The 22,133-nt window shown below is 39.6% G+C and overlaps 1 protein-coding gene across 3 annotated transcripts in view; it reads left to right on the top strand.

The window, feature by feature from the left end:
- The window catches only part of FGF12 (fibroblast growth factor 12), a 561,799-nt gene that overhangs the window by 347,265 nt on the left and 192,401 nt on the right, over positions 1-22,133 (top strand). For all 3 annotated transcript variants that reach the window (XM_056121186.1, XM_056121185.1, XM_056121184.1), the window contains one exon: positions 12,328-12,438. In XM_056121186.1, coding sequence (XP_055977161.1) covers positions 12,328-12,438 — 111 coding nt within the window. The remainder of the gene's footprint in view (positions 1-12,327; positions 12,439-22,133) is intronic.

The following is a 22,133-nucleotide window of genomic DNA, read 5'->3' as shown; positions in this document are numbered from 1 at the left end:
AAAATGATGGGAAATATCACATTTACAACTATAGCATTTTACCTGCAGGTAATTTGGATTTGTGGTGTTTGGGTAGATGAGGGAATTCCCCAGGTCTGCTATCTCAAAATTCATTTCAGATATCCTCTGAGACACAGGACAGTTTTAGGACAGATTTGACTTTGTAGTAACTCCAGTGTCAGCAAACTGTCATTCCTGTGCTCTCCCATATAATGTGTCCTGTTTTTTAATTTTCTTTTTTTTTTCTGGTGCTAAAAAAAAAGTTGTGTCTGTGGAAAAGAGGACTTATGGCTGACTGAGAAGACATTGCCCAGCCAAATGAGAATACTTTCATTGTTGTGTGAATAAGAGTATTTGATTGTCTGCATTTGATCCCCCCATTTTTTGTCTGAGGAGTCCAGAGTTGTGTGGTCAGCTGTAGTTTAATGTTTGTTGCTTATTACAGATGCCTTGCTTTGCTGTTACTACTATTTGGGGGTGGGAGATCAATGAAGGAAAAAGAGGAAGAATCAGCTTATTTGACTTCAAGTGACAGCTGCTGCTGAATGCTGAGGAGGCCAAAAAAAGGAGATGGTTTTTGGGTTCAAGGGTCAAATCTGACATTTATGAGCTCTGTAATTTAGCACAAACAACTTCTTCAAGCCTCAGTTTCCTGTTGCATAAAACAGTTCCCGTGACAGTGCCATACCAGCATGACCATTTCCTGATTTGAAGCTACACTGTCATGTTTCTCTCAAATTCCTAGAACAGCCTTCAGAAGCCGGGCCCAGTCACTGAAACAATATCACATAACCAAGTTATGTGCGGGAAGAGGGAAAATCACTTTCTCAATACCATACCGCTACTTTGGGACCAGGCCAGGGTACCTCTGCAATGGTAACAAATGGCTTTCATTTTTATTAGCTCAGCACGGAAAGACCGTGGTGTATCTGTCAAGTGCCCAGACAATAAGGATTGGAAGATTTGCTTCCAGGTAGTCTCTCCTCTCCCTGGTGTTCTGCTTTATCTGCAGTGTTGATAGATGTACAGTATCCTAGATGCCTTTTCCGGTTTTAACATTTTAAAACTGTAGCATTATTTTGAATGTTTGATACCCCTTCTGGTCTGCATTCTGAAGAGCTCATTCTTTTTTCTGCAGGGGGAGGTTGGTAGTAGGTGGGTGTTGAGCCATAGGCAGCAGTACTCAGAACTTAGCCCAGTTATGCTCAGTATTCAGTCCTGGTGAGAACCATATGGGATTCTGGAAATCAAACCCAGATCTGCAGGTTGAAGGCAAATGTTTAAACCCAATGAACCCTCTCCCTGACCCCACACAGAGATCATCTTAACACATCTGGAAGTTCAGTTGGTTCCAGTGTTGGTTCATGTGTTTTACTCCATGGGTTCTAGTCTGGAGTAACCAAGGGGTTGTGACTTAAATAGGTTGGACATAATCAAATTCCCTTTTATGAGCAGAAATTCTTAGAAAGGCAAATGCACAATGTGACTTTCTTCACTGATGGCTTCCACAATATTGTAATCCTTCAACAAATATCACCTAATTATAGAAGTGGCTAAGTGGCTAAAGCCACTTAAGTGACAGCCATGACCACAGTATCACTCACTCTAATTTATTCTTCTTTAATTACCCCAGCTTGGTTTTATAAAGCATTACTTCCATAATTTCATTCTGGACTTAAAATTCTTCCATGTTTCGCCTATGGCAGTCATGTCCCATGCTCCCATCTGAAGTGCTTGCTACAGACCTGTCCTATGACACATGGAAAGGATCTAATTTTAATTAGTTTCTGCTTAGTATTGGTCTCATCTAAAGATTTCAGCTTTGACTTATGATGCATCCTTATGTCATCTAGTAATACCTACATGTGTTACATACATATATATATTTATGTATATATAGAGAGAGACATAGAGATAATAAGAGACACTGGCGGTAGATTAAAAATTTTACATATAGAAATGTAAAGTCAGAAGTGTTTTGAGATGATTGGCTTAAAGGGTAAAGTAGAACTTGTTAGTGTTGCTTCTGGAACTTGAAGAGGCCTGAATTCGTCATTCCCTTTGTCATTTCTAGCCATGTATTTCTCCAACATCTGACTATACCCATGGACTTGCCCAGACCCTGATCATGCTTAGCTCCATGTCCTGCTGGGTCAGATCTATAGGTGGTGCTTCTCAAAGCAAATCTCCCCAGTTTATTCAATGTTAAGTTGAAAATGTTGCCTCATCATTAAAGTCTTTCTTTACTCCCTCTTACTGCAGAACTCACTTTTCCTGGTAAAATTATCATCTTGCTCTGTGATTTCCTAGCATTTTGTTTGTTCTTCTGTGACAGCACTTTTCATGTTCGCTGCCACAAAGATTAGTGGTGTGTGTGTGTGTGTGTGTGTGTGTGTGTGTGTGTGTGTGTTGACAAAGCAGTAAGTGCCTTCAAGGCAGGAACTGTTTCTTACTCATCTTTGTGCCTCATTTATTGTCAGCAGTCAATAAATGATATTTGAGTTATTTTAAATTTCCATGTGCGTGCGACAGAGAAGCTGGGAGGCTAGGAGCCAGTGACATGAGAAGTGAAGTTGGCTCTGTACAAAAACCCTATCCCTAAGGGCATTTTAGTTGAACACAATATTCCCGTACTGCTTCTGTCCTGTGCACAGACTGCTTCAGTGAGGAGGAGACTCCAGGAAAGCAGGTCTTTTTCTTTCCATTTGCCGCTGAGGCTGTGTGAAGGTGAAGGATTTCCCATCTCAAGGTCACTTGACTGCCACTGAAGTAGAAGGCAACTCAGGACTTTAGAAATTGTGCATTTTATGGGGAACTCAGCAGATTGTGTTCAGAGACAGAGGGAATGTGGGGGAGGGGGAAGGGCTGGGACTGAAAATGGAAGTGTTGCACTGAGGACAGGAGAATTGTACTAGCCATCTGCAAATAATGTGTCTACAAATCAGAAGCTCCTTGGAAACTCAGGGGTGACAATGAAATATCTCAGATATCACATTTTTTTAAAAAATTTTGTGAGTTCTTCCCACCGATCCTATGCCTGGCACTGTGTTGGGTGCTGACACAGAAAGATGAATGATTCAAGGTCCCTACCCTTGTGAAACCCGCAGTGTCATGAAAGACTGTCATGTAAGCAGATAGCTCTAACAGTATGTGGACTTAGCTCCTAAGAGACATACAAGGGACTCAGCCGGGAAAGGATCAGTCCTGCTTTATGTCTCAGGACATCAGAGAAAAATGTGAGGAAGAAAACTGAGCCTGCAAGGCCAAAGAGGAGAAAGATGAGGATTTGGTTCTTCAGACAGGAGAAGCTGTACAACTCTGGAACCGGAAAAAGAGTTGGCAAACCTTCTCTTTAAAGACCTCTTAGGCAATATGTTAGGCTTTGCGGCTGCAGAGTATCTATTGCAGTGACTTACCTCCGTTGTCATAGTAGCCATGGACAATGTGTGAATGAATGGGCATGGCTGTGTTCCAATAAAACTTTATATACAAAATTGGCAGAAGCAGAGAGACACTTTGCCAACTTCTGGTCTAGAGGAAGAATGTTCAGAGAGCCTATAGTCTGAGAGTGTCTAGTCTTAGCAAACATTTTGATTACTTTGCAGCTGGTGCTCTCTGTGCCCAAGATGCACTTCTTCCACTCTCTCTTTCCATTTGTCTTGTATTTTCTTGGATATCCCCAATGGTGTACTCTCTGTGAAGTCATCTGTGAGCTACTTCGTCTGCAAAAATGCATGCATTCGCCTTACACTCCATCTTTTTTATTGCTTTCATTTTCATCAGAGTACTTATACTAACACTATTATATAGAAATTGTTTCTCTGTTTGCTTTCTGTGTCCTACTAGAATATAAGTTTCATTTTTTATTCACTGCCATGGTGTGTTGGAGCTAAGTGTGCTGGTCTTTTCCCAGCTCCGAGTTTGCATTTCACTGTTGTCAAGTATTGGCTTTAATTCTACCATAATGGGAAAATTTGCACCATGGAAACCAGCTACTTGAGAATCAGACTGGAGAAGTTTTAACAAAGATCTGGTTAACTAATATGCCACTGGTTATCTCCTGTGTCCAGAGGAATGACCTCCCTCCAAATCCGTAGCTCAAGTAATCCTTTAAAAAAATACAAGGTGGCATAATGTCTATTGGAAGAACATTGATAGGTGCTTTCAGATTCAGAATTCTTTTGTAATTGTTAGTGCTTCCCAGGGATTTCCCTGGTCTTCAGACAAGTCCCAGCTGATGTTTTTCTTCACCTCTATTTGTGGAGTCCTAGGACTCATGCAGGATTTTGTTCTTTCTCTCTTTGTTATTTTGTGTCTGAGTCTTATAGGCTGTTCTAGACATCACCAGTGCTACTCTTGGCAGTGAATTGCAAACTGTACAGTATTGGGGATCAAACCCAGAGCCAATTGCACTCCAATTCTTTGAGTTACCCCTGGCCCCTAAGTGAAACTCTTTTGACTCTGCAAAATGCATTCTGTTAAGTCATGCAGGTACTCAGCTGGCTTTATACGTTCGTTCTATGAAGTGTGCCTTTCGAGTGTCCCACATAGTGTACTGAGTGATTGAGGGGACTCCGGCTTGCATCTCATATGAAGCAACATGTATTTTTAATGAATTCCCACAGCTGAGTGTGGCTATGATTTTTATAGTGTGTTCAAAAGCCATGATAAATTTCAGCCTTCTTAAGTGTCTTATTGTATCCTATTTAGGATTTGTCTGGGTCTTTTGATTTGTGAATCTGTCCTCATCTTTACCCTTTATCTCTGATTGGTCCAAAATGTATCTGTTCATGAACAATTTTCCAACCATAATAGTCTAATTTTGAAATCTGCAGCAGTGTGAAGCCCCAGAAGCACTTGACAAGAATCACAGTTAACAGCCTCTTCAATCTCAGTTCCTTTAAGTGGGCTACATTAAACCTTAATACTGCAGGCCCATTTGTAAATCCATTGAGACTGATTAAAAAAAAACCATCAAATTATTCAAAATCCATGTTTAACATTTACAAAGAACTTTGAAATTTCAGGATGCCTGCTAAACAGTCTTTTAAATTCCCTGTCCTAGGCATACACTAAGACACAGAAAAATGAACTTGCATTTAGCAAACCATCTGGTTTAGCCAAAGCTTTCCAGGATAGCGAGATTGGAGAGGACCTTGTATTATCAGGCAAAATACCTTAGCACTTGGCGAGGTCTCTGTCCTTCAGAGCTGCTCTGACTTGTAGTTTTGTAGTTTTTCTGCTTCTCCCTGTTCCTCTGCCCAATTATAGAATTGCCTCCTACCCCTTGTAAAAAAAAAAAATCAGCTTGGACTCCATTGAAGACAATTTACAAAAAGTATTTTTTGTTTGTTTTTGTTTTGTTTTTAACCTACTCCCCAGTAACTTTATCAAACGGTCTGAATTCTAGCTCTTAGGACCTACTTGGAACAAACTGGCTTCTTCTTACCTCTGTCTCCTCTCAAGAAAGTGGGGGACAGCTCTCTGTCCCCTGAGTCCTTCATTCCCTTAGACTTTCTTTCCTATAACAACCCTTTGTACCCTCTTTATGTGGCTCTCTTTCCTCAGGATTTCAGTCTTGCCAGAGTCCTTAAAGGGAGTGAAGAGTGCTGGAGAGCATTCTTCAACAAATTCTTCCTTTTCATTTTCCAGTTCTGCAACCTTGGATAAGAGACAGTGTTCCTATGAGTCATTGAATCTGAAAATTTAAAAAAAAAAAAGTGCGCACACACATAGTCACACACAGTAAGCTTTTGTAAGGACTAACCTGGAATAAAATTATCTGGAAAAACGCAGTACTAGCTGCTGCCTGGGCTGCCATAGGGTGCTCAGGGCCTCAAGGCCTGCACTGGTGTCCAGTCCATGGGCTGCACGCATGAAAAGCCCGTGGACTGGCTCTCTGGCCATACGTACATTCTTCATTTGATGTGGGAGTTTTCATGTGGGCACTTTCTTTAAGTGGAACCTACAATTTACCGACTCTCATAAGCAAACACTTGTAGTGTCAAAGTTAACAAACACTTGTAGTGTCAAATTTATCTGCACACAGATATGCATACACTTCTTTTTTTGCGGTTTCCTATAACCTCGCATCACTCTCATACTCCAGTAACACAACTCTATCCTCTCTTCTCTTTCTTCTTAGCCCCCAAACCCTAATTTATATGAAATAGAGAGGGTTTTTTTTTTGCCTGCTCTTGAGAAAGGGAAGGATGGTATTAATTTGATATATAGGAGGCAGATTGTTAGCCTAATACTTCCATGTGTTAGGTGAACATCAACAAGACATTTTTTTTTGAACCTCATATTTAAATTTTAATTATTAATAAAATAATTGAAAATAATTAAATAATAAATGTAACTGGAGTGATAGCACAGCGGTAGGGCATTTGCCTTGCATGCAGCCAACATGGCCGACCCGAGTTCGATTCCTCCGCCCCTCTCGGAGAGCCCGGCAAGCTACCGAGAGTATCTCGCCCGCACGGCAGAGCCTGGCAAGCTCCCCGTGACATTTTCGATATGCCAGACACAGTAACAACAAAGTCTCCAATGGAGACGTTACTGGGCCCGCTCGAGCAAATCGATGAACAACGGGAGGGCCTTTACCTTTACCTTTAATAAATGTAACTAATAATTATTATTAAATCTGGGACCAGCTGACAGTACTCAGGGTTTACTCTTGGCTCTGTGCACAGGTTTCACTCCTGGGGATGCTAGGGGAACCATATTAGGTGCCAGAGATTCAAACAGAGGTGGTTCCCATACAAGATAAACATCTTAACATCTTGTAGTTTCTCTCTGGCCCCTCTTTTAAATTTTATTTTGTTTTGGACCCATTGCTCGTGTTGTTTGGGGATTACTCCTGGCTCTGTGCTCAGGAATCATTTCCTGTGATGCCGAGGATCGAATCCATGTGAGCCGTATGTAAGGAAAACACTCAATTCATTGTATTTTCTTTCTGGCACTTTAAAAATGTTGATAATGAAAAATGAAGGTGTTTTTATGTAGCACTGTAGCACTGTCCTCCCATTGTTCATCGATTTGCTCAAGTGGGCACCAGTAACGTCTCCATTGTGAGACTTGTTGCTGTTTTTGGCATATCAAATATGCCACGGTGAGCTTGCCAGGCTCTGCTGTGTGAGTGGGATACTCTCAGTAGCTTGAAGGGCTCTCGAGAGGGGTGGAGGACTTGAACCCAGGTTGGCCGCAGGCAAGGCAAATGCCCTACCCGCTGTGCTATTGGTCAAGGTATTATATTCCAAGGTCTTTTCTAATTCTGATATTTATGTTCTAAACTCTGGTATTCATTCTGACCCATGATTAAGTCTCCTTGGCTGTGACTGTTTTGGGTGCTGTTGTGCTCCTAGGTAATTATTCTTGGCCTTATAGTTTAAGCCATCAGAAAAGTTTTTCTAGATAACGTCTCCAGCTCTTGCTAGTCTCAGTCTGTTGAATTTGAGCCTTCTATTGAGCTTGCATTATCATGCTGCAACAGGGAACCAGGGTTGAACATAAGTTCCTTTGCTTTTCCTGGTTTCCTGTACATTTCTGAATTGTGTTTGTAGCAATAAATACTACCTTTAAGACAATTTTGATTTTAAAATTGCTTTAAATTTAACTGAAAAATTAAGTTACTATTTGTGACACTTTATAAATCAGTATTGGTAAATTATGCTTTGCTAAAGCCCATATATGTTCAGATTTCCTTAGCTTTTTACCCGTTTTTCTAAATATTATACAATAGGATACATTTTCTAGACAGATTTACATTAGGTCACCTGTTTGCTTAAATTCCTCTAAACTGACATTTTCTGAGACTTCTCTAGGCCAGAGGTCGGCTGTCATATAGAAAAAGTTCTTGAGTTGGGATTTGCTGCATCTTTTCCTCATGTTTAAATTGGGCTTGTACATTTTTGAGAAGATCATGGATCTAAAGGTCACTTCTTAACATGTCGTGTCACAGACACATGCTATTAGTATAAAGTATAACTGCTAATGTGAGCCTTGATCAACTGTGTATCTGGCGAAGATTGCTTGTCAAGTTTCTTTACTCTCAAAGTTACTGTGACCTCCACTCCACACCTTTCTATTCTGTTCCTTGGAAGAAGTCACTGCATGATGACTGAAAGTTGATTTCTTATTCACCTTCTTTTTAAAAATGGTCAAATGTGGGTGTGTTTGACCCATAATGTTGGATTATTGTTACCTTTTCCTCATCAGTTTTCAGGGACCCAGCATTCTTCCAGTTTGTTGATCTTCCATGAGTTTTTGCCATCTAAATCCAGTCAGTGTTAAGGAGAATAAAATGTGGAGGAGAATGTGTGCTTTTAAAAGCTTTGGCCTGAAAATGGCACATATCACTTCCACTTACATTCCATATGACACTCATTCATCTGCCAAACCTAACTGCAAGGGAGGCTAGGACATATGGTCTAGCTGGGTGCCCAGGAAAAAGAGGAAATGGATTTGGGAGAAAAGCTAGCAGTATTTGCCACACCATTTTAGAGAGCAAGAGATTAAAAAGCTGACACCCTTGATATACTAATCTAACCATCATTTTCATAAAGGTGAAAAAAATGGGAGAAACATGATCTTAGAAACAAGGATTAGTTTACAAAAACTTATCTCACTAACCTTATCCTTATTTTACTATTGACTTGTGAGCATTTATTGAGAATACATACATAGTTGCATAGCATTTGGGAACTTCAGTACACGTTATGTGGATATCAGAGTGTGCTTTATTTCTAGAATATACTATGAGTATTTTTCTTTGTTTTCCTTTTCTTCCATCCATTTCTTGTCTGTCTGTAATGGCTTTCCTCTGTTTTCTTTGCCCATAATAAAGGTCAGTCTATAACAAAGCAAAGTGGTAAAGTGATGGATAAGTTGCCTTCACATGGCCTTGGCAATGTCTTAGCTCATTGCCCTGCTGTGCACACAAACCTCCACACCGCTATCCCTCCATGAACATCTGTCCCCCACTTTTATTATATAAATTAACTTTAGAATTAGACAGTGTGCTTCCTGAAGACAGTATGCTTTGTTTCTCTTTAGATATCTTTATTGCACAAATAAATACTATCTTTAATGAATGTATCCAGGATACTACAGATGCCAAGAAGAGGTTTTGTTTTGTTTCGGATCATGACCACTGGGGCTCAGAACTTACTCCTGGTTCTGTGCTCAGGGATGACTCCTGGAGGGGCATGGAGGCTGTGCCGGGATTGAAACAGGAATGGCCCCGGACAAGACAAATGCTTTTTACCCTCTGTACTCTCTCTTCAGCTCTATGTTTCTTATTTTTTTAACCCTTCACTTTTTCCCTTTCAGTAGTCACATCTGTAGGGATCTTGCTCTTGAGCTTGGAAGGACTGATGGAGTTTGATAGTAGGCCTAACAGGCCTACACCCTTTAGTAAGTGTGTAGGCCTGTTAGGCTTTCAGCAGTACAGTCTAGCTTCAGGTCATCTGCCCAGTAGACAGTCCAGTCTCCTTTGAAGCACAGACAGTGCAAGACATTCACTTTTATGAATCATCGATTTGCTCGAGGCCCTCCCGTTGATCATTGATTTGCTCGAGCGGGCCCAGTAACGTCTCCATTTGAGACTTTGTTGTTACTGTGTCTGGCATATCGAATACGTCATGGGTAGCTTGCCAGGCTCTGCCATGCGGGCGAGATACTCTCGGTAGCTTGCCAGGCTCTCCGAGAGGGGCGGAGGAATCGAACTCGGGTCGGCCATGTTGGCTGCTTGCAAGGCAAATGCCCTACCACTGTGCTATGAATCATCATATAATTAAAATTCAGACTCTGAGCTTGTACTCTAAGCAGACTTCGTTGCTCTTGAGCAGTAAAGCTGGTTGCTCATTATCCTGAACGGGAGTTTCCAACCTGAATTCCCAGAGCTCCAACAGGAGGATAGTTTCACCATAGCAAAAGATGTGTTTAATTACAGCTACTGAAAGAGGAGCATGAAGAAAACAATCATTTGCAGGCATTAATTACTCAGCCGCCATGCCTCTTATTATCAAGCAAAACATGACATCTTAAAGTAACTTAATCAAACTTATCAGAAATAAAATATGAATTATAGGATAGAGGTCTCTTTTCTTTATTCTATCATTTTTGTTCCTAGTTCTTCCTTCTACCCTGTTCTCTTTGTCCGCTGTTCACCTTAGGGACTCTACAAGCTCAATTAGTATTACACTAAAACAGAAATTAAAAGACATAGAGTCTATTTCAGAAAGCTCATTCTCTTTCACTTTTCCCTCATTTCCATAGAGGGAGAATTAGATCTTAATTTTAATTAGACCTAATAAATCGTGACTTATATTTTAAGAAGGTTTCATACTTTAGATTCTACTCTTCACTTCTCAATAATTATAATTAACATAAGGATTGTTTTTACCACTAAAATGCAAAAAAAGTAAAATTCAAATGTTGAATGATTTTCTTAGGACAACCCAGGAATTGTGGTTCAAAGCTGGGTCTGTTGATCCTATTACTAGAGTTTGTGGGGTCACTCTGGGCTCCCTACCCATCAACCACTGAGTCTCGGGCAGAGGCATTTATTTTTTTTTTAATTTAGGGATCTTCATTTGTAATAATCAGAGTTTCATGGAAGAGGCGATCTTGTGCTGACCCTGTGTAGAACTTTTAGATGGTAATAAGGATACTCGCTATTATATTTTTGAGTATTTTTTGTAAGCTACATTCATCTCTGAAATGTCTATGGCATGTTGGTATGGAAATCAGTGATTAAAGATGGATTTATCTCTTTAATTTTACCACTACTTAGGGCAGTGGATTGTAATGCACTCAAGCAATTCAGGTTCATTCTTGTGTCCTAGCAATTACTTAGCTTACCTCCTAGTTATTATTATTAACAATAGCACTTAGTTAATAATGGAATTAATACTCACAATTTGTTGATATATAATTACCAATCACAATGCTAAATTTTAACTTTAGTTGTTTCTTTGTAGTCCCTTTTCCTCATTCTCAGTTTTTTGGCGTCTTTTCTGCTGCTTGTTCACATGTCTTCACATGTGAAGGTTCACATAGGCACTGTCTCATATGTCTAACTGTATGTGATTATCAAATTTGCCAAAAGTAACCATTGACGTGTATTAGAGGAGCAAGTCTGTTCTCCAAACGTTAGGTGCACTCACCGCTTAGGTACCATTGAACAAAAAGAATTTTTTTTAGATTTAAGCATCAATAAAGGTGAATAGTTTAACACAGTACTTATTTGCATTTCACTTGAAAAAAGAGATTTGTTATACATACCAGTTGAATAAGTGGGTGATGAAAGAAAGCTGTTAATTGAAATTCAGCATTTGTCCTTCTGAGGATAATATGTTGCTACTTCAGCAATCGTAGGGTTTCCATCTTGGTTTTTGTTTTTATTATTGGAAGCAATGTTTTCCTGTTTGTGTTCATTTTTAGGAAATAGAGCAATAATGCTCTAGAATAATCTAATTTTTACCCAAAACTGAATTAGAAACAAAGATGGTAGTAATTCTGTAGAAATAAGATTGTATCCAACAGCATCACAGTGAGAAACTTTTAAATATTTACTCTCTGATGTCCAAAAACCAGATGTGGCATTCAGAGTTCAATTTGATAGTATTAGTTCACAGATAGTTTATAAAAGTGTACACTTTTCTTTGGTTGAAATACATAGAGAAATGTACATGATTTCGTTTTTGTTCGTGTGTGGAATGGAGAAAGGACATTGGCCGCAGTAGGACTCCTATCTGATGAGGTATATACTGAAAGAGAAATTTGTTTGCTCACCCTTTTCTGAGACATTTCATGGTCATAGGGGTTTTACTTTTCCCTCTGGTTCTCACTGAGCCATTCTTTTGACTAAATTTAACCAGAATTTAAAATCTAGAAGTTTCATTCAGCAAGAATAGATAGCTGTCTTCCATGTCCTGTAATTCCTCTTTGAAGCTGGGGAAATATGATGGCAGTTCATCTAAACAGTCATTTGGGAATGAGACCATAAACTTGGTGACATCTTGTAGTCAGATACCAGAGGCACAAGGATGAGAGACAATTCATCTTTTCAGGATGTCTCTGCATTTTTCTAATTGAAATCAACTTATTTACCTTTCAGTTATGGTTGCAAGTACAGTGGGTCTTCCTTTAGAAGGGAAAATAAAAGATAAATTGCTAAAACGTTCCCCTTCCAAGTACTTATTTTAATATTTAAGCCACTAGTATTTATGTGTTTACTTAGAGAACTTTTTGACAATTTGCAAGTGTGTATTTTTTTGAGCCAAATAAAAATCTAAATAATCACTTCCTTTTGTTTTGTAGAACCCCAGCTGAAAGGAATTGTGACAAGGTTATTCAGCCAGCAGGGATATTTCCTGCAGATGCACCCAGATGGTACCATTGATGGGACCAAGGACGAAAACAGTGACTACAGTAAGGAACATTAACTTTTTGAAATTCTCTTATAATCAAATATATGGCTTAGAGTATCTGAGACTCAAAACAAGGACAAGCTGCCGTTTGAACTATTTATCTGAGAGTAAGCTGATGACTTTTCCTTTACCCTTCTTCCTAGACTTTCTTTTAACAGAGGCACAGATAAGGGAGAGAAGTTATTATGTACTAAATTAGTAAGTAGGGAACTCAAAAGAGTCTCAAAGGGACCTGCATACCCTCCTACTCCATGTCTATATTCAAGAATAAGTGTGTAAGTATTCCATAGGAACAAGATAGACCTTCCAACCCAAGATGGTGTTCTAATCATGAAAGAAAATAGTATATTTTAACAATTATAAGAATAAAATTCCTGGAAGACACAAAATTACTTCTTAAGGTAAACAATAACTACACACAATTGCTTATTAAGTGTTATTTTCTTTTTGAGTAAGGGCCTAGTTATTGATTTTCAAAGAAGTGCAGTAATTACAATTCTTTTTATATTGTATGATAACAGTATAATATGACATTTTAGAACACATAGGATAGTAATAGTAAAAACGGGTAAATATCACACCTTGTAAAGTTTAAAACAAACAGTGAAATATTAAGATCATTAGTATTGCTTAAATTTGGTCATACTAATTAAATTATGTAGTTTGTAAGTTTACTAATTAGAGAAAAATCATCTAGTTGTGACAACTTATTTAATTTTGGATAAAAATTTGAAAACAAACATCAGAGCAAAGAATGACCATTCTTGTCATAGCTTTCATTTTTGCATAATTGTGTAGAGACATTCAGGAGGAGTTTTTGGCATTCTAAAATTATATATGGTAGCATATCGCTTTTGAAAGTTTATCTGTATTCACTGCTTGAAAGAAAATAGCTGAGCACATAGATCTTTAGATGAGCACATAGTAGGAATCTATAAGTACTTGTTTAATCAAGTTGCTTCCTAAGGTGTGTGATTTTGTGTTCATATTGACAGTCTGACCAAACTGCATAGGTAATCTAAGACTACATTTTGTGATGAGATTTCCCTTATGTTAAAAATAAAAATTTAAGAAAATATTTATAATCGCTCAAGTGTAAAAATGTTTTTTGTCTACTCCTTCTAAGTTATTCTTTTCCCACTTAATATTCCACATCACAAAATATGAATTACAATAAAGAAAAGATCTTATTATAAATAATTTTTTCTTGGTTTTCTGGCTCTCAGTTACAAAGTAGTTGATTAGCTTATTGTGGTTTGCATTGTTGGTGTTTATGTGAATGCATCTTTAAATGATTCAAGTTTTCAACTTAGTACAGAACAACGAGGATACTTTCCTTTTCATGTAGAATTTTCATTGACTGCAGCTTTACTTGAACGTGGAGTTAGAGAAGACACAGGTATAGATGGAAAGAATTAGGATTGCTTAGTTTTGTCATCTATACTGTTGGGCGTTTCCAGAGTTTATCTGAAATTTCCCCACAAACAGAGCAAAGCCCAAGGGAACAGCAGGCTACTCCAGATTGGTAGCAAGTAGTTTTAATGAATAAAATCTTCTGAAAAATTGTCTTGGGTGGCCTCAAACCAGTAATTTTGAAACTGAAAATGTAGAATGCGGTCAGGTTCTTGCCTTTTATGTGGCTGGCCCTGGTTTGAACCCCAGCACGATATATGATTCCCACGTACCACCAGGAGTGATCCCTGGGTATAGAGCCAGGAGTAAGCTGTATTTTGCTGCAAAACAAAACAAAATAGACCAGTAAGTTTTCCATGCATCCATGCAACTCCTGCCTCCACCAGATCTATTTTTGTTTTGTTTTGGGGTAACACCCAGCCTCCTTATGGTCTCAGCATGGGATAGGGGATGCCAGGGATGGAATGCTGCATGCAAGGATGTCTGCTGCATGTGAGGCAAGCACTGTTTCCTCTGTACTATTGCTCTGCCCCAAATCTTAAAAGATATGTGCATATATATATATACACACATATATACATAAACATATATGTGTGTATATATATAGGGGGAGAGAGAGAGAGAGAGAGAGAGAGAGAGAGAGAGAGAGAGAGAGAGAGAGAGTCGAGGGGCTGGAGAGATAGCACAGCAGTAGGACATTTGCCTTGCATGCGCCTGGCCCGTCTGAGCTGGGTTCGATTCCCCCGCCCCTCTCCGAGAGCCCGGCAAGCTACCAAGAGTGTCTCGCCCGCACGGCAAAGCCTGGCAAGCTACCCACGATGTATTCGATATGCCAAACACAGTAACAACAAGTCTCACAGTGGAGACATTACTGGGCCCTCTCGAGAAAATCAATGAACAATGGGAGGACAGTGCTACAGTGCAGTGCAGCTTTAATCCATTCTGTATCTTTAGAACCCAGAATCATCTCTGTTTTTCCTTCCTTGCTTTTGCAACTATACCTAGCAGTTCTCTGGAGCTCCTCCTGGCTCTTTGTTCAGGGTTGCTCTCGTGCTTGAGGAACTGTGTGGTGCCAGAGATCAAACCTGGGCCTCGAGCCTGCAAAGTGTGTGCTCAGCGCATTGGCCCATCTCAGCCTCAGCAGTGGGATACCCTGGGAAGTATAGCCTCCAGCCTTAGGCTACACTTTCATATTAGTATGCATTTAACAAAAACTAAACGGATGAATGCATATAGACCTATGTATATTTTTAAAAGTTTCTTTAGGTCATTAGTAAATAGGACTCTGGATCCAATTCCAAATGAGTTGGTACTAAGGCTTCCCCTGACCAAGAAACATTTCTCCTTACCAAAAAACAAACCATCAATTTGATTTGATGGTTTCAATTTGAAGATTTCAATTTGATTCAACCTTACATTATTGTAGCTGGTGGTTGAGTAAGGAACCAGAGGGAGGGCAGATAGACACTTCTCTGGCTGGGTGGGTATGATTCTATCACCTTCCAGCTTGGCCCATCTCAGCCTCAGCAGTGGGATGCCCTGGGAAGCTTAGGCCTCACCGATGTTCACAGAGCTCCTCAGAGTGGAGACATTAAGATCCTGACTTCCCAGGTTTCCTGGGATTGTTGGCTGTTGTTACAGAAAAGAATGCCAGGGAAAGACACATGGCGAATGAAAGTATTCTTTGTGGACTATGAGAAGGGGGCGAGTGGGGGGAGGGGACGGGGCAGGGAGGAAACCTGTTCCAGAGTTAACATAAATTTCTCCAGAGAGATATCGTGAGAGTATTATAAGTTAAAGGAATTAGACACCCCAAGGGCTGGAGTGACAGCACAGCAGGTAGGGCGTTTGGCTTGCATGTGGCTGACCCAGTTTTGATTCCTCCACCCCTCTCAGAGAGCCTGACAAGCTACCAAGAGTATCTCACCTGCAAAGCAAAGCGTGGCAAGCTCCCTGTGACATTTTCGATATGACAAAAACAATAATAACAAGTCTCACAATTTGTCGTGAGATGTTACTGGTGCCCGCTCAAGCAAATCAATGAACAACGGAAGGGCAGTGCTACAGACACCCCAGATTGCTGCAGGCAACTCTCACAAATTAACTTTGCCTCATAAAGTTAAAGAGAATGGAGGTACACCCAGGTTAGACAGGTGTGGGTGACTCCGAGACAGGGTGGAGAGTCCTCTGTCAAACAAGATTGCTGCATCATCTCTTGGTGGCCTCTTGAAGAACTTCAGCTGCTTCTGACTTTATGCAATTCACCCACCTTTGTTGCCAAGGTGACCTGCTACCCATTTACCTGCATCCTTACACACCTGTGGATACCATATTCCACAAGAAATGAGTTCAATCTTTTGGGGCTGGAGCAATAGCACAGCAGGTAGGGCGTTTGCCTTGCATGCGGCCGACCCGGATTCGATTCCCAGCATCCCATATGGTCTCCTGAGCACTGCCAGGGGTAATTCCTGAGTGCAGAACCAGGAGTATAAACTCTGTGAATCGCCGGGTGTGACCCAAAAAGCAAAAAAAAAAAATAAGAAATGAGTTCAATCTTTTAACACCAGCTCCTCTTCAGATGCTGTGATTCCGACACACTCTCTCAGAACAAAGATTCCTAGAACTCCTTTCTCAGGTTGGACTAATTTTCTAGAGTGCTTCAGAACTCAGAACTATGTTTTCTAGCTCACTGGTTTATTCACAGAGAGAGAACACAGGAAGAGCTTGGTCGAATCATTGCAAAGCGTAAAGTCTGAGAAGGACCAGAGTTTCCATGCCCTCTCCTGAGTGTCCATTCTTCCCAAGTGTCCAGGCGTTCACCACCCTGCAAGCTCTTTGACATTTCTCCTCTGATGTTGTATGGAAGCTTCACTACTGAGGTGTGATTGGTTGACACTGACCCCTGAAAATTTATTACTGGCAATTGAATTCCGTTTTCCGCACTGCATCCTTCCCTGGATATCTGAGTAGGGGAGTGGGGCTGCATGCTCCAAGTCCTTTCTTTGATCAACTGATTGGGTCTTTTTTGGCAGACACCTCTTTTCTTAGGTACTTCTTTAAATATCACCACATTCGCTGGACAAAAAATAATGTTATCAAACCTAGCACTTAGGAAATTCCATGCCATTCCGAAGCTTTGTTCTGGGAATGAGGTGCAAATGGTTTTTTGTTGTTGTTGTTGTTGTTGTTGTTGTTTTGCTTTTTGGGTCACACTCAGCGATGCACAGGGGTTACTCCTGGCTCTGCACTCAGGAATTACCCCTGGCGGTGCTCAGGAGACCATAGGGAATGCTGGGAATTGAAGAAGGGTCGGCCGCCTGCAAGGCAAAAGCCCTACCTGCTGTGCTATCACTCTAGCCCTGAGGTGCAAATGTGTACGAGAAATTTATTTGGGGCATGTGAATGATAGAGTAATATGCATTTATATACAATCTATGTATTTTTATAAATCACAATATTCTATTTTAAATAAGCACTCTATCCACAATCCCTTTTTTTGAATGTAGCAAATTTTATTAGAAAATAGAAGAGGGGGGGTATGGTGCCGCCAGCAGGTCAGTCTTTATCTGTGAGGCGAGTGCCTGATGGCGCCTTCAGACTTCCAGATACCCCAATATTGCTGCTGTACCTTTGACCAGACCCCAAAAACTTAGGGCAAACTTTACCAAGAAAGTAAATGGTCAAAAGTTAGGTATGTGGGAGACACACCCAAAACCACCTCGGGCTAAGCTATATAATTGGAGGCATGGCCTCTCTGGTTCCTGATCGAACTGCTTAATGGCCATGACTCAGAAACAAATCTCGAAATCCAATGGCTTTTGGCAGAAATGCATCCAGTTTCTGCAGTAGGTTACTGGTGCTGGGCCAACCCAGGTGGGAATAGGTTTCGTGCCTTGGCCTGTTCCCCCTGGCGTCCTGGTGGCTGCCATCCTCCAGAGGCCACTGGACAGTCAGGTTTGGGCCCGCAGTGACAAGACAGACAGGGCCTCATGGGATTGGGGTGGAGCCGGCCCTTTCCTCCCCATCCTAACGAGACCCCGAGTCGTCGCCCATGAATGGCTTCTCTGGCTCCTGATCAAACTGCTTAACGGCCATCATCCCAGAGACTCAGGAACAAATCTCAGAACCCAGCAGGTTTGGGCAGAAATTCCTCCAGATTTAAGTGTTAAAATTTCAGAATTTCAAAATTGTGTGGCCACTACTGTAGCCATGCAACACATAGGTTATTCTCAACCAGCACTAGAAAACAAATGGTCTACTGTTGCCTTTTAAGCTGATCTGAGTGTTGGGGTAAAATCCCAAATAATAATGGTGGGTCTGGTGTCAAAATATTGAATGTGATCAAAGTAGAGAAAGAGTAATGTGGAAATCATCTTCCCCACAGGTAGGGGGAGGGTATGGGATGAGGGTATACTGAGATTTTTGGTGGTGGCGAATGGGCACTGGTGAAGGTATGCATGTTTCATTGTATGACTGAGACTTAAATCCGAAAGCTTTGTAACTGCTCTCATGGTGATTCAATAAATAAAATTATAAAAAATGGAAAAAAAAGAAAATAGAAGAAAAAGAAAAAGAAACTTGCCAAGTGGAGAGGAGCTTCGAATAAGACTAAGTTAACTATGGCCCTTTGTGTGTGTGTGTGTGTGTGTGTGTGTGTGTGTGTGTGTATGTGTGTGTGTGTGTGTGTGTGTGTTCTAATTGAATCATTGTGAGATAGTAACAAAGCTTTGATGATTGAGTTTCAGTCATACAATCCCATCTCCTGTTTTAAAATTATTGTTGTTTTGGGGTCACAATCAGCAGTACTCAGGGCTGACTCTGCCCTTTGGGATCATTCCTGGAAGGGCTTGGGGAAATGTATGTGATGCCAGGGATCAAACCTTAGTAGGACACATGCAAGATAAGTGTCCTACATGCTGTACTATTGCTCTGGCCCTACTTACCCATTTAAAAAAATTTTTTTAAATAATTCTAGACCAGAACAATTATAAAGTAATACTGTGTACTGTTCACCTGGAATTCCCAAATATTCCACTATTTTATGTAGCAAGAATACAATGATAAAAAACAGGAAGACTAAACTGGTTCAATACAGTTAACTGAGCAGTAGACTTTATTCAAATACCACCAGATTTTTTGACTAATGCACTCTCTTCTGATCCCATTCCAAAACCCATATTTTAATTGAAAAACTTCCAAGAAGATGAAAATTATAGTTCTATTAAAAAATAAATGAGTGGTTTTAATTCTATTTAGCTTTACAAAATAGAAAATTGTAAGTGTTTCTGATGGTAAAAAGCTCCCCCCCCCTTTACTTTGTATGGATAGTGACAAATGCATTTGATATTTTAAAGATGTCTTGTTACTATTATTATCTGTTCGAAATATGTTGTTTGGTTCACTAAACATCATTAGGACCCACCAACCTTACCAAGGCATCTTGGATAAAATTGATAAAAGCACCTGTTCTTTTGTTCATGAAGAAAAGACTAATTACATGTAATTGACTATAAAAACAAATGGGTTTGTCAGCATCCACAGATAAGAATCTCTGTGAGTGTAATGATAACAAAGGATTCAATTCTATGTTGGAGCACTGGTACAAAAAGACAATTGCAGTTCTGAGAGTATTAATAGGAATATTTTACATAGAATTAGAAAGGTAATTATTCTGCTTCACTAGTTACAATCTGAGGAAAGATACATTTGAAGAGGTCAAACAATCTGGGGTGAAAACAATTAAGATATTATAACCAAATTCATTGTTCTCTTTTCATCTATGCAATATATATAACAAACCATTTGACTGTGGAATGAGCTACCTATGAACTAGTGTAATGGGCAGATTTTTAAGCAAATTCTCTAATGTTATTTGTAGTTTCTTTTTTCTTTTGTCAAGAAAACCCTGTTGGTGTGACAGGGGAGGAAGGTAATGGTGACTGGGTTAATCTTAGAGCAAATTTTTATGCAGATTTTTATAGTCCCTTCAGTTCTGAGATTTTAAAAAAATTATTTTTGGAACAGGTAAAATGAATATTTGGTACAAAATTTTAAAGGCACAGAAAAATCTGCAATTGAAAAAGTGTCAAGCAGTTTGTGACAGCTAGGAGCTGGATTGGAACTCCCAGCAGGCCAGTCTATGTTTCTCTTGGATATGGCAAATTGCTCATAACATCAAATCAGACAAGGCCACTGGATCCAGACAAAAGTAGATCCAGTCCCTGATATCTGGACATGCACAAAAACAAGAACATTGTCCAGATACAAAATGGACAAATATTTCTTTATCTGAGCTTATGTGAGTAGTTGTTGTTTACTCACAAATGTCGCTTTTGTCCTTGCTCATTCTTCTTGCTTACAGATAGAATAAGACATTTAATCATAGAACTGCATCACTCAAATTCAGTTTGCGTCTCTCTTTTTTCTTCCACCTAGAAAATTCTTGGTATTCTTCCAGGTAGTCTATGTCCTTATCAACAATATTATATATAAAACTAAAGCGTATAGATACATACCTATTTATATTTTTAGTTTAGCACCTGTTTTAAAAACTTGTCTGTTATATCTAAGAGAGTTCTTTTTCTTAACTAGTATAAATTTAGATGGGATATTTACTTCAGGATTGGATATTTTCTAGTGCAAATAAAGCTATAAAGAATATTCTTAGAAATGTCACTTTTCATATTTGCTGGTGAATTTGAATAGATACTGAAAGGTAGACGATTGAGTTAAGAGTTTGTATGCTTTAGACCCCAAATTACTGTAAGGGTTGGAAACGGGAGAACATTGTATGGCTGAAACTTCGTTGTCTCTTGTCAACAACTTGTAATTCATGATATCTAAATAAAAATTAAAGTTAAAAACAAAGCATATAATATATTTAAATATTTTTGAATATTGCATATAGCCCGGCAAGCTACCGAGAGTATCTCGCCCACACGCAGAGCCTGGCAAGCTCCCGTCGACGTATTCGATATGCCAAACACAGTAACAACAAAGTCTCCAATGGAGACGTTACTGGGCCCGCTCGAGTAAATCGATGATCAACAGGGCCTTTACTTTACTTTTACTTTACATATAGTCCTGTTCATTATAAAGATTTATATTGAGAGTATGTCAGTATAATGTACTATGAAACTGATTCATTTTTACCTAAAAACATAGAATTTCATTTTTCTTATTTTTGTTCTGTTTGGGGGCCAAAACAGACTGTGCTCAGGGCTTACTTTTGTCTCTGTGCTCAAGGATCATTCCTCTTGTTGCTAAGGAGTCCAGATATGGTGCTGAGGATAAAAACCATGCAAGCTTTATCTCCAGTACCATCTCTCTGGTCCTACTTTTTCTTGTTAGAAACTAGGTTAAGCACTTGTTAATATATTTTGGGAGCCACCTGCGCTTATTTTCTATTAAATGCATATATATATCTTATCTACTTTTTCATTTGTAAAAGATGTATTTTAAAAATTAGTTCTTTGTTATAGAAGTTATAAATATTTAGCTTATTTTGTTGCCTATCTCAGATTTTTCTAGTTTCTTATATAAATAAAATCATGCTATTTGTAATTTTAAATTTATATAAAATAATGTCCTAAATTTATATAAAATAATAATGAATAATGTTCATCTATTTGCTCAAGCGGGCACTAGTAACATCTCCATTGTGAGACTTGTTACTGTTTTTAGCGTATCGAATACATCACAGGTAGCTTGTCAGACTTTGCCATGTGGGCGGGATATTCTCGAAAGCTTGCCAGGCTCTCCGAGAGGGGCAGAGGAATCAAACCTAGGTCTGCCTCATTCAAGGCAAACACCCTACCTGCTGTGCTATCACTCCAGCCCAATGATAAGGTACTGTAACTGTCACCGTTCTCCCTTCGTTCATCGATTTTCTTGAGCGGGCCCAGTAACGTCTCCATCGTGAGACTTTGTTGTTACTGTGTGTGGCATATCGAATACGTCACTGGGTAGCTTGCCAGGCCTTGCCGTGCGGGCGAGATACTTTTGGTAGCTTGCCGGGCTCTTCAAGAGGGACTGAGGAATCGAACTTGGGTCGGCCACGTTGGCTGCTTGCAAGACAAACGCCCTACCCGCTGTGCTATCACTCCAGCCAATGATAATGTAAACATGCATAAGTAGAACAAATGTAATTTGTAACATACAAATACAAATTTTGTATTTAAGTAGGCTTTTATGCCAGGATTTTTTGTACTTAAAAAGGCTTTACTCATTTTAACGTTACTAAAATTTTAATTTTGTCGTGGTTTGATAATGTAATATTTTACT

The sequence above is a fragment of the Sorex fumeus genome, unplaced genomic scaffold (genome assembly GCF_029834395.1).
Source record: "Sorex fumeus unplaced genomic scaffold, SorFum_2.1 ptg000044l, whole genome shotgun sequence".
NCBI classification, from domain to species: domain Eukaryota; kingdom Metazoa; phylum Chordata; class Mammalia; order Eulipotyphla; family Soricidae; genus Sorex; species Sorex fumeus.
The sequence above is the reverse complement of the archived record's forward strand: the minus strand, read 5'-3'. Positions and strand labels throughout refer to the sequence as shown.